General features: G+C 38.3%; 1 protein-coding gene across 7 annotated transcripts in view; it reads right to left on the minus strand.

The window, feature by feature from the left end:
• The window catches only part of ncam1b (neural cell adhesion molecule 1b), a 95,298-nt gene that overhangs the window by 53,067 nt on the left and 28,708 nt on the right, over positions 1-13,523 (minus strand). For all 7 annotated transcript variants that reach the window (XM_061827885.1, XM_061827886.1, XM_061827888.1 and 4 more), the window contains exons 2-4: positions 2,831-2,905; positions 2,152-2,361; positions 230-373 (exon numbers count right to left, since the gene is read on the minus strand). In XM_061827885.1, coding sequence (XP_061683869.1) covers positions 230-373; positions 2,152-2,361; positions 2,831-2,905 — 429 coding nt within the window. The remainder of the gene's footprint in view (positions 1-229; positions 374-2,151; positions 2,362-2,830; positions 2,906-13,523) is intronic.

Below are 13,523 nucleotides of genomic sequence, written 5' to 3' on the forward strand. Positions count from 1 at the left end.
ACATACCATTTCATGAAATATGCATCTCATTTCAGACAATATGTATCCCATGTTGGGCTAGAAGCACATATGAGGAAATCTTCATTTTGCTATATTGGAGAGGTGCTTCCATCGATGCGCCACTCCAATTTTAGTAGTGGTCTCGTAATGTAATAATTCTCGCAGCTTGACAATCTTGAACGCCACTTTGAATTTAATTTATATGGTGTTCATTCGATGGCCGTCTTACCGTCTTTTTCCATCTGAATTCTAGCTCCTTTGTATTTCCAGAGGATGGTGGGTGGAGGGGAACTGATGACATCACATACGATGACTGCAGTGTCTCCTTCCGTAAACTCTTGCGGTGACGGCGCATTTGTAAAGGTGATTCTCTCTGGAAAAAATACCCAGTTAATGTTGTCCTCATCAGACCTCATTGTTGAGTACAGTGTTCCACCATTATTCGCGGGGGATTGTGTTCCTTACACCCCCGTGAATAACGAAATATTTTGCGGCATGCTGGTATGGCACTAATGACCCCTGTAGTGCCGCAAAGCATGCTGGGAGCATGTAAATAGCATTTAAAGTGTAATGTTTTGTGTCATTTATTTTGTTGGTCATTCTTTTGTTTTATTATTTGCTAGTTATGCTATTCTGTTTGGTGTGGTGTGATTGTTTTAGTTTCGATATGACACCTATTACGGAGAAAATTTAAGGCCTTTATGGTTGTGAAAATATGATGAAAAAAAATAAAAACTTGGAGACCAAAATCTGCAAATATGGGTAAACCGGTAATGGCCATATTTTATTTCTATTCATTGTTTTAATATACTGTATTAATTTAGCAAAATTATATACACATGGGGGAGACATTTTGGAAATATTTTATATATTTTATATTTATTTGTAAATATACAGTGTAATGTTGCATGCATTTAGTAGTCACACCAGAGCCCACTGACACACTAATGGTTGTTAATAACACTGTCTCAACATTTTTAATATTGTGCATAAAACTCGTAATTGTTCACATTTTAATTTATATGAGGGACTAAGTGCCTTCATAGGTTCTTGGTTAATTGTTGCTAATCGCCATTAAAGGCTCCACATAACATAAGATCATTACTGCTGCACAGGGAACTTATAATTGTCTTTTACTTTCCACTTTAATAAATCTGGAGACACTGTTTGTTGCTTCTGAAGGCGCTGCGGTTTTAGTTCCAAACAAAGTTTAAATGAGATCCAGAGTTAACTATTAATGTCTCTGTAGGAACAGTAGGTCCAGGTGTTCTTTTTTAAGTGGATGATGGCATTTATCATTTATAGAGCGTAATGTCCCAGTGTTAGTCAGTTTTAGTTTACAAATTGTAGATCCTCCTTTGTTCGAGCAAGCCAATGTTAACCTAATTTTTTGTATTTGAGGAGGATTTTCACCACTTAAAATGAATTTGCTCAGCTTTCCTCTCCCATGTAATTGAATTAATTTCCTTTGACTGACTATATTTACTGCAGTGGACCTCCATTCTAAACTCACCAACTGACACAGTTTACTGATGGCACAATCACTAGAGCAAGCTTAAACAATTGACTCAGGTCAAAAGTTCCAGACTCTCATTGAGTGTAATCTTATCTGGTGACATTCCGTAGATTAAAAAGATAAAATGTGTGCTTTGTAAAGGTCTGTGCCTACAGGTGGAAGTAATAATTGCTTGGAGAAAAGGGGCTGACATTGTGGCAGGAGGCAGTCTGCCTGCAATGGTCACTTTTCTACTACACGGCTGAGAAAATAATACAAATACTTAATATCTAAGCGTCAAACTATCTAAATCTTAAAAACTATGTTCTCCTGTTTGTTATGCGCATGGCTGGCTGCTTTATATGTAATCTAAATGGAAAGCGTTGAAATGCGGGTAAACATGTCTGATGGATGTGCTTATTCATGCCATTCATGGCAAAAAGAAATTCATCACAGAAGCTGCAAAAGAGACAGCTTCATTAAGCAGCCTTCTAATGGTCCTCCGACCATTTATTGAGTTGATGAAAAATCTATCATCTGGCAAAAAAAAAAAAAAAAAAAGCAAAAGAGTTGTTGCCCTTGAGCAATCACTAAGATCCTGCAATTTCAATAAATGGCTTTTTTTTTCTTTTTTAGATTGGATGGAAAATACGTACGGAATATTTTGATGTTAACCGTTGACTCTCCCTGCTGATCTCCACTGGTGGCAAGGCACTTGTACGTGCCGGCGTTCTCTGTCACAGCTCGGTACAGCGTCAGGATGGATGACGTCTCATCGTTTCGGGTCACCATGATGTTCGGTCTGGTCGGTTCTATCCTTTCACCGTTTGGTCCAAACCAGTCTATGTGCTTTGCCCCTCCGGTAACTGATGAGCAGGAGTAAAAATAAAGTATCATGTATGTATGTGCAAAGTAGTGAAGTAGTAAAACCAAGCCATTCAGTTTTCCCAGACCAAATACTAGTGATGATACGGTCTTTTTTATGCATAGAAGCCTGTGCTTTATGGGCATCGCGACTCGTGCTCCACCAGCGGCAGCCGTGTGACTCAGTAACAGTCTGAATGATAATTCCATAACCTTACAGACTACAGGAAGGATTACACACATTGGTGGTAATTACATTAATACGGTATGTTGTGCATTGCACCTTGTTTTCACCAAAAAAAAACACCAATACAATATATAGCAACTATCTCTGCTGATCCATTTCCCCCAGCTCCCATGTAGTGTGCGGAGAACAATGAAGTATACCCCATTTTATTTTTGGTTGATATACATAAGTGTATTGTCAAATAAAGCCTGATTTCCAGTGTTTGGACAATGTGTTAAACTTACCTTCGCACATGAAGAATTTGGACTCCCCGAGACTGATTTCACCATGACTGGGTGTGATCTGCACGTCCAGCGACACTAGAGCAAGAGATATAACATTCAAAATGAATTAAAATAAAATTTGAGGAAAACAGTCCACTGTCATGAAAAAAAATAATTTATCAGTAAAAGTCTACAAACAATAACCCGGCACTGAACAGTCAAAAGCAGAGCACTCCATGCCTCCATGCCCTAAGATGATCAGTATGACTAAAGTGACAGTAGGTTGATATGACAAAAATGAAAAACGAAAAACAACATTCACCTCAAAAGCAAATCAACTGTCCCTAGTTTTCATGTGAAGGGATTCACTTTTCAATTATTAAATCTGGACCCAGGTTATTTCCATTTCTTCGAAAAGAAAAAAAAAACATTTGGAAAAATCAGAGGTTGAGCAATTTTCTTGAACATATTGACTGATGTACAGTCACCTCAATGTTTCAGAAAGCCATGCAAAGGGGAAAACCTGTTTGCAAAGTTGGTTTCTCAGTGATGTATGTCCTTTAATTTATGTGGTTAAAGAAAGAGATGCATTAGATTAATCTTTTTAGAACCTCTTTTTGCCTTTTCAAAAGAAATTACATGCAAGTACAATTCTTAAACAGTGTACATTAGCAAATGCCTACACTTTATCAATGTCTGAATAGGAAAAGTCTTAATTTTGTTGGTCAGAGGGTGAGGTCTGTATTGAAGCCTTTTGCTGTCTAATTAGAACAATGCTTCACTTGTTTACCAAGGGGAGCAGTTAGGGTTTCCCGCAGTTAAGAAATGTAACTAAATCGGCCCAAAATGCGTCTATATTGTCAGGGTGTCAGGGCGAGAGTGAGAGTAGTTACAAAGGACAGGAAGTCATAGAGAAAAGGGAAAATGAGTCAGCCAATAATGGAATGGATGCTTAAAATTAATTCAATTTTGTTCTTGTGTTTTGTAGCAAACCCATAACAACCAGCCCCATCAAAGAAAATACCTCTTACAGACATCATTTAACTGTCAAAACTGGGAAATGTAGATTAATTACACTACACTATGCTGTTTTTCCTCCAACACATGGGTGTCACACTGCATAATATTGAGGCGAGGTCATTATAGCCAAGACCCACTGCATTTGCTTCAAAAGTGACACCAGCCTGCAAACATTTCCGGTCACATTGGATCTGCAAACTGACTTGCAAGGATTAATGTCTTTCTAAAATCCTTGTGTTTTCTTTGGACCATTGGTCACGCTCACGGAGGTAAATATCATCTCCTGTTGAGTAAAATCACCCTAATCCATTCTTCCCTATTCATCTCATAATCAATATTGCTTTCCTGTTTGCATAGAACAGCACGCTTTCCGATTTTGGGAGTTCTCTGAATTAAACTATCGCATGGCCTTAATATTCTGTTGTTCGCCTCAATCCAAACCAGATGCACAACTCTTTTGCTGTCTAGTTATGATCCAGACAGTAATTGCGCTCTCGTCTCAAACGTTTAAGTGGCTAAAAAGCTGTGAAGCTTCCGTCTTGTTAAAGGGCACAGACTTGTTCAAAGCGGAGGGAGTGTGGTGGAAAATGACACGAGCAACTGGAAATTGAATCTGAATGCGAACCCCCTGGAGACCAATCAATTTGGAATCCGAGACTTCACACTAATGGTGAGGGAGTGTGCCCCGAGGATGAGAGAAAATTAAAATGTCAATGTACTTTTCAATGTATTTTTCTCCTAGACAGTAGAAGGTTCTAAATAACTCATTGATATTATCCTTAATCCCATGAATTCTAGCATTGCAAATGGGAAAAGATGCCATAAAAGATGGTCTTTATATGCAATGTATTTTACATGATATGCAATCCATTTTAAGTGTTTTGATGTCAATTTTATTTAACCAGTATCAAGCATATTTTAGAGGGAAAATGTTGTAGAATGACAAATACCACAACCCAAATTTCTTTTCCTTCGCTGCTTTGTATTCACATATCGTAGATTTTGGGACAGTGTATTCTGTCTGTATTTTTATACTTTTTAAGTGTATACTCTGTGCACAACTCGTGAAGAATGTCTTTTTTCCCCCAAAAAGTGAGTTCAGTCTAGACATCACACATGGCCAGCTCATGACTCAGTCAGTCACCTTTCTAATAGAAACTGGAACAAATGCTCCAAGAGCATCAGGGGGTGCTGCGTAGCACTGACTGGAATCCATAACCAGATGATTCTAAATCTTTACGAACAGTAGTAATGTTTCTGAATGTCATGTTTACACACACAGACATACACACACACACAAAGGGGCATGGGCACTCCAAAAACCTGAAATGAACTCAAGTAGGTGAATCTTGACCGAGTTCAGACAAACCATGCAATCTCCTTGAAGTTAAAATTGTCTTTCCATTTTAAAATGCCTCTTCTGTCTGGGTTTTTTTCCCCCGAAGATTATTACCTAGAAGAGAATCTAACTTGAACTTCTCTGAATGATATATCCATGCTCTCGTCTCCTATTTTCAAAGAGCAATTATGTAAAATCGACCATACAATAAACACATCTACAAATAGCCAACAGCGCTTCAAAGCGATGTTTCACTTCTTAGAAGCGAAACTCAAGACATGTTTGTGGTTTATGGTCATTTATCCTGATTGTCAGGTGCATCCCTTTCGCACCATATCCAAACAACGCTGCCTCTTCTAACTGGGCTTGAACCAGTTGGTTTTATCTCCTTCCAATTACCGAGTCCATACTTAACTAACGAATCACTTCGAAGGAGAAAACAAAGTGCGAAGTGTCAGAGCAACTTAAATTTCTGGATTCAGAGCGTTGCTAATTTCGGCAGCAGAGCAGCCCTCATTGGATAAAAAGCACAAGTCTCAAGGTCCTACATTTCATTACAATGCTTCTGACTGAGGTGCGACTAATTAAAAACTGAGTATCAAATTAGTCGATAATTTTCATACTGTAAATTAATTGTTGAGATCTTATTTCACGTATTGTAGATTGTACAAATTCTTAATCTATCAAAACCAGTACACTTTCATCATATTTATAATAATAAAGCAGTAAATATAATTTATTTTATTAATAAAAGTATATGGATGATCTTTTTTCCCATTCTAAGAAGACCTTTTCAAACCTATTTTACTTTCAAAAATATCCATCCAATTATGAAAATATTTGCCCATTTTATAACATTTTCGGGATCAAACAGTTGTTATTCTGCTCTACCAATTTGAAATAATGTCATTTTGAATAAAGAAATGGAAATTCTGTCTTTAAAAAAATTATAATCATCAATTGTTAAAATACTAGTAGCCCTACAGACAATAAAAGACCATTAAGTTGTGCTTGGACTCAGTTTGTAGTTATCCTTTAAAAAAACTTTTGCAATTCATTTGTAATTTTTTTGTCATATTTGTATGCAGCACAACCGTGATGCCAATGAGGGTGGTGTTGCCTGCAAGTATTTTAAACAAGAGCATGTGATGGGTAGAAGGACAGTTCATGAAATAAAATTAATTAAGTCAATGACATTGAATGACAGTGATCAGCATTTGGTTCTTAAACATGATAATATTGCCAGAACCCACCCCTGGACATTCAGGTTCCCAAAAGGAGTGCACCGACTTTTTCCACAGTTACACTAAAAGTGGTTGATAAGAGCAGAGACAGAAATACATATAGAAATAGATAAAGAAATTGAAATATGCATTGCATGGTCCCTATTCTCCACTGTCTCTAGATAACTCAGAACAACACCTCAGGTGCTGCAGCTTTTGCCATAATAAGAAGCCTCAACCCAAACCATGACTTGCTTCGCGATTATCAGTAACCACAGTAATGTTCAAGACATTCCACAAGTGCTTTCTATTTAGGTTTTAAATTAGTTATTAAAATGGGATCACTTTTGTTGCATGTTAAATGTTCTCTGAGGGGACGCCCACTGTCTCTCACTTTGATCTACTGTAAACTGAGAAATCAAACCTGTTCTTCAAATGAATGTCATACTAAATGGTAAGAATTGTGAGGGAGATGAACACTGAGGTCTTTTTGTTGAATTATACAAGGCCCACCTCCACCTGCACCTGATGGCTGATTCAAGCTATCCAACATATATAGCACCCTCCTCTTTAAGCACTCTTATTCATTGGGGGGACTAATATGATTCTCTATTTCACGTCATTTTTCACTATTACCAACTTCAAAGTCTAATCCCAAAATGCATTTGGCAGAAAAATAGTAAGTACAGTACCGCATTCTTCTGTCTTTTATGCTCATTTGTGAATTTGTTAGTTTATTTTGTGTTGTGACATAATCATAATAATAAAGTGGAACAACTACGACAATGACTGATCTGATGAGCAAAAATGTTGCCCAGAAGTGGGTAGAGTAGCCAAATATTGTAGAGCACCGTTACTTTGCAATTATGTGACATTTATGTGACTCAAGTGAAAGTAAAAAGTAGTCCTCCCAATAATAAAGTACAAAGATAAATAATTACTAAAGTACTAGGTAAATAGTAGCTTCATATTTTTGTAACCACAAAAAAATAAAATGAAAAGTGAACGTGTAAATTCTGATGTCGCTGTTCGAGTGTGTGCATGTGTCTCTGTCTGTATGCACAGCCGAACTATAACAAAACACCTGCAATTTACTGTGATCCATTTTCTCAAGTTATAAGTGAAATATCCATGTTTTTGTAGACAGGGCCAAGTGCACCAAGACATGAAAGCTGTTGTTTTTGTTTGTTTGAATGTAAACACGAGTCGCGCAGCCTTGCCTTCGTGATAACGACGACCTTCCCAACATGGTGGCCACGTAGGCACGACGATGAGATGGATTGGCTTATCTAGTGTTAATACCTATACTAATAGATCAGTCAGGTCATGTGACTTTCTTTGATTGGTGAACTCAAATTAAACACCACAACTTGAATTTGATTGGCACAAATGGCATCCAAAGCAGAAGTTGAGGTTGTAGTCTCATGGACAAAATAGTTGATAAATGAGCAATAATTGATGGATAAAAGTCATGAGTTAGATTTAGACCATTGTAACTGAGTAAAAGTTCCATTACTTAATAACAGAAGCGGTTGTTTCCTGTGGTTTTATTTTAGTTTCATCAAATCCTGCAATTTATATAAAAAAGATATCGAGCGCACTGGTGTAATCTCAGGTTGATGCGCTCACATGAGTCTGCTACAGAGTAATACTGTATTCAGCAATTACATCTGTGTGTGGAAGGCGCATTTGTGGAATGGATCTACGTGTCAGCATTCGGGGAGTATGAAATAGCCTACGGCGATAGCAACCACCACCTTCCTTACCCCCATGAAAAAGTAATCAGATCCATACGATTCATGTAATGGCCAATTTTAAGTTAAAAACGGTGAATTTCGCCAAAAGGCGATTTATTTGCCTGTATGCCTTCTTCAGGCCACAGATGTGTAAAAGACTTGATCAGCAAGTAGTAGTAGTCCATTTTGACTTTGAATTGCCAAGCCAGAACTGAACAACAATCACTTCTAAACCGTTGACCAGAATCTTAATCAATCAATTCATTGCTTATTTGTATATTACCTCTTGCTAAAAAGCTTGATATGTTTTCCTCCTCAACCTCCGCCAGAATACAAACATAAACAGCAACAAAAGAGTGGTTGTATTCAGAATTTGCTCATTTAAAGAAATTAAGCCAATATTTCCTTGCTACTCCACCCTCTCAATTGGAATTACACTCACTCCCGACCAGTTGCTATGGTAATGGGCTTCTCTCCCCCACCCCGCCCTCCTTTTACCATTGCTGTTCTGAGGTGGCGGTGTGATGGTTCCACTTCCATCCAGGTTGCCTACAACATAATCCAAATGGGCTAAATTCAACCTTAAAAACCTCATTATGTTTAAGTAGCCCACAATTGAACGCTTTATTTGAGTCACAGCATGTGGCTCCCTTATGATGGTAAAACCCTCTCAGGCTTTCATACGTGTATTATTTTGTAACTGTGAGAGGAAATGCATCGCGTGAATCTCACAGTAAACCCCCCAAAGCATGTTAAAAACCTTTACGTCTACAAAAGTGGAACCACCAAAGCATGGCGACTCACAAAACTATTTATTTCCAGCCACTATGGTTGGGTAATCACCTCAATGGCTTTAAGATAAGCAAACAACCAAATATTGTAAAGCGACAGAGAAAGTGTTCACATTTAATCTGTGCCAATGTCAGTGGGGGTGTGATGGTAATTTCAAGGCTTATAAAATCAGACAGTGCAGCAGGGGGCACTTTGGCCCTTGGAATTGGTATGGTTGTATAAAATGTGTATACTCCAGCAGTCTTTATTATACTACACATGAAAAATGGATTGCCAAATATTGCAGAGGTGATGTAACTCTGCTGGTTTCAGCAAACAAGTTCAATCCATTTGGCCTTAAAACATGATTAATCCGCAATGAATTGCCCACTAATTGGACATAATCGACAGCATTCGGAGCATTCAATCAAGCGATTTATCTATTATTTCCCTCCCTCATTTTATTTCTTTGATAAGTCACTGGCTATCTCCAGCCTTCTTCTAAATGTAAAAAAAAATAAACAAAATATTCCAACCATTTCCAAAGCTAAAACACAATTAAAACATTGTTTTCGAACATGGCTCTTTGTCTCTGGCAAAGATACAACTCTGCAAACAGTGCACTCCACTTCAGTTGCAGCCTCATTCAAGCAATTTAGTGTGAGTGCCCCTCAGCATCTGCCTGAGCTGTGCATCACACAACAAAAGCCCAGGGAAGAGAAAAGCACAATGTCTGTGGCCAATTGTGATGTGTACTCCTGTAATGACTCAGTGGAAGGATAAAAAAAGATCAGGGTAAAATGAAGGATACTGTACTACCTTTCTTTTTAAAAGAGAAAAATAAACTGCGATATCATAAGGTCATTTAAATGTGAACTGTGTGAGCACATTACAATTACCATAATCTTTCAACAAACATGAGTCCAATGAGAAATTGAGATATTTAACATGCATCCCCATGAACTACGCAACCTATGCTGAAGTCTGTGCAGGCAGTTTGTCACAAAGCCCAAAAGTGACATGCATACGCAGTGAAATGGAAAGACCCTCTCGGAGACTGAATTCTGGGGTTAGTCTAATGTCTTTTTTTAATCAAAGAATGGGTAGTCTGTGAGGCCTGAACAATGACTGAAATGTTAGCATCTCTACAAACACAATGAAACACCAGAGACAGTCTTTAAAAAAAAAAAAAAAAACGCTAATTCTTCCAGGCTTATCGTAGAGAAGGATCCCTCGTGGTTCCCCTGATACTGCTAGTCACGGCATATTCCCACGAAAAAGCAAAGCCCAGACCACCTAGTTGGCAGTATAGATGCAAATAAAGATTATTTTAGTAATGGATTAATCGGTCAATTATTTGGGGGCTCAATCAATTAATGAGATTTGTAAAAAATTAATGTTTAACTGTAGAGCTCTTAAAGTAAGAAATTGTGAATGGTTAAAAATAATAAATGATGTCAAATAGTTTGGCAATAAGCCATGGACCAACACAAAACCATGCAAATGTATGCTACGGGTGGGGAATATGGACAAATAAAAATAGCTTTTTGTCTTTATTACAATTACGATATCCTAGTTTAAAAAAAAATGTAAATCTTAACATCCTTCCCTGGACATTTACCCGGGACATTATATATGTATATTCTGAGAATTTACATCTTGCCAACATCCATGCAACCATTCGGTTGTTTTCTCTTAGAGACAGTATGAATACTCAAGAATGTAAAATCGCACATCATAAAGCAATGTTCACATCATCCAATCATCATAATCATTCCAAATGTATGCTATGCAATGTCTGTCAGGTGCACAAAAGGTTATTCTGTTGTTTCAAGGGCAGCTCAGCTGTCCGTCCATCCATTCATTCATCCATCCATCCCTCAGTATTTTGAGCTGCTTATCCTTACACGGAGTCACAGGAGTGCTGGAACCTAAGTCAGTCTTTTAATGGGATTTAAATTAAACTGTCTAGCGTTTTCAGAAAAGCTTTATCATGAAACAAAACATAACCATAAATGTTTTAATTATAATTTTTGTTCATTGATACATTTATACACACATTCATACAGTCATACACACATTCATATTTAAAAATGGAGATATTTCACAAATTCTGCCATAGTATGTAAACTTGTGAGCACAACTGTACATATGTGCAGTCATACATATCCCTGTCATATTGGAATGAAAGTGTTGGTTACACCTTTTTCGTAACCTCTAGGTGGAGGCGGCATATTGGAATGAATGTGTATACCTCTCTCATAACCTCTAGGTGGCGGCGGCATATTGGAATGAAAGTGTACAGATTTTTCATGGTTCTTAGATGACAGAATAGATTTATAAAATGTGATTTTACCTATACCATTTGTATAATGTGCATTACTGAACAATTTTTTTGGGGGGGTGCATCATACATGAGAAATTACGGTAATTAGTATTAGCATTAGTATTTTTCTATTGAATGCATTAGGTAATACAACATTTATGAGCCATTAAATTTGTCCCTTCACAAATGCTGTCGTCGGTCAGTATCACACCCACCCGCCCCCACAATTGTTGTCATGTGCCTTCGTTTTAAAGTATGTTGAAGATCAACAGACGAAGATATGCAGTTGTTTCCCGTCTATTTATTACGTTACTGTTGTAAAAAATCTACCTATGCCTTTGTACAGTAGCCTATATTAGTTAATTTTTCAACTCTTTGTTCTATATGTCCATTTTACCGTGAACTACAACTGGGAATGACAATTTGAAGCAAAATAAGCTTTTGTCTTTTAGCTAGAGAAATTATTGAGTCAAATCATTTCAAATTAAATCATTGAGCTCACTTCCTCCTCACCAACATTTATTTATCCAAGTAAAGCAATTGTTTTTATTTGCAATGCGAACCTGACAGCTTATAACACAAAACAAAGATTTTTTTGTTACAATTGCTATGTCATGCCTGTAGTGCTCCAATGCCATGCTTCCAAGTTGGACGGCAACTGACTATTTTGATTATCAATTCATCTGTTTTTTTTATTAATCGATGAATCTGATTTAAAAACCTCATCCATTTACACACCACCATCCTATGTTGTTTAGCCACAATCTCCTCAACCACCTACAGTACTCCTTCAGAGTACATCGTCTGCACAAGATGTATCGTATTTTCCGGACGACATTGAGCACCAGTTAGTAGGCCGCGCTCACTCTATGTCGCGTCCCACCCTTCCCCCCAAACATGAGCCGCACCGGACCATACACCACAGACGACTGTATAGCGTACACACTGGTACTTTGTGAAATTAGATATTCACACAGACTCTTTATTTCCATACCTTGCTTCCAAACAGTGACTGTAACAGCAGTGAAACGGCTTAAACATAACAGAAAAGTCATTGTTTTTATTCATCCTCCTCATGTTTCACTGAAACCACTAACGTATCGGTGTTGACGAGCCTCAGAAAGTCTCGCACATCATTTGTCTCTGTCGCTCTCAATTTCTTCTTGAGTTACCGCTGAAGTTGTGCTGTTCTCCTCATATAGCAGTCCAGCCTTTGAATCTGTTAGTGATAGATTATTTTACGCTGTTCCATGTGTTTAAAATTCACAGGAGGATCTTTGCATGCGGTTAATTTCTTGACTGTTTTAAATTAATTAAATCAAAAATATATATTCTGCTTTCATGAGAGTCGTGAAGCATCCTGCTTTGAAGGCACCAAAAACTCATCTTCTTCTACAGGCAATTGAGGTAGATTCTTCTTCATCTATGCTAAATTGAGGTTGATGCTTCTTCTCAACCACACTGGGCAAATTTCAGCCACCCTCAGCTTCTTAACCATCTCGATCTCAACCCCAAAGATAGGAGACCCGGACTCAAAGACCTCAGACTTTGCTTCCTCATAGAAAGGCGTGTCAGTAGAATTGAGGAAGTTTTCAAACCATTCTCTCCACCAATTCACAACATCCTTCATTGATGTCAGCAGCACCCCATCCCTAATATACATAGTGTTTATGGTGCACTGCTTCACCCTCCTGAGAGGCCGGAAGGTGAACCAGAATTTCCTTGGACCTGTCTGGAAGTTGTTCTCCACGGCATCACCAAACTCCTCCTATACCCAGGTTTTTGCTTCAGCGACCACAAAACTTGCATTCCGCTTGGTCAGCCAGTACTCATCAGGAGTACCACAGACCAAAAAGGCCCGATAGAACTCCTTCTTCAGATTGACGGCATCCATCACCGTTGGTGTCCATCAATGGGTTCAGGTATTGCCTTCACGACAGGCACCGACTACCTTATGGCCAGGTCAGCAGAACATGATCCACTTGGACTCAATGTTGCTTTCCTCCCCCATTACGTGGGTGAAGTTCTGCCGGATGTGGTGGAGGTGGTACCCTAATTACAAGCGAAAAGCCATTAAAATGTTTTGGTGGGATAGAATACGGTACAACTTTGCCAACTGAGCAGAATTTCATGGATCTCTGCTAATTACTGTAGTAACAAAGAAGCAAAACAGGGAAGGACAGGCAGGCCAAGGAGGCAAGAAGCGAAACAATGACCACTCAGACACAAGCTGCCCGAGACAACACACCGTCCCCAAGGCTGGAGTATGCACACAGCTCTCTCTGTGCATCCATTTGAC

The sequence above is a fragment of the Syngnathoides biaculeatus genome, chromosome 8, assembly GCF_019802595.1.
Source record: "Syngnathoides biaculeatus isolate LvHL_M chromosome 8, ASM1980259v1, whole genome shotgun sequence".
NCBI lineage: Eukaryota > Metazoa > Chordata > Actinopteri > Syngnathiformes > Syngnathidae > Syngnathoides > Syngnathoides biaculeatus.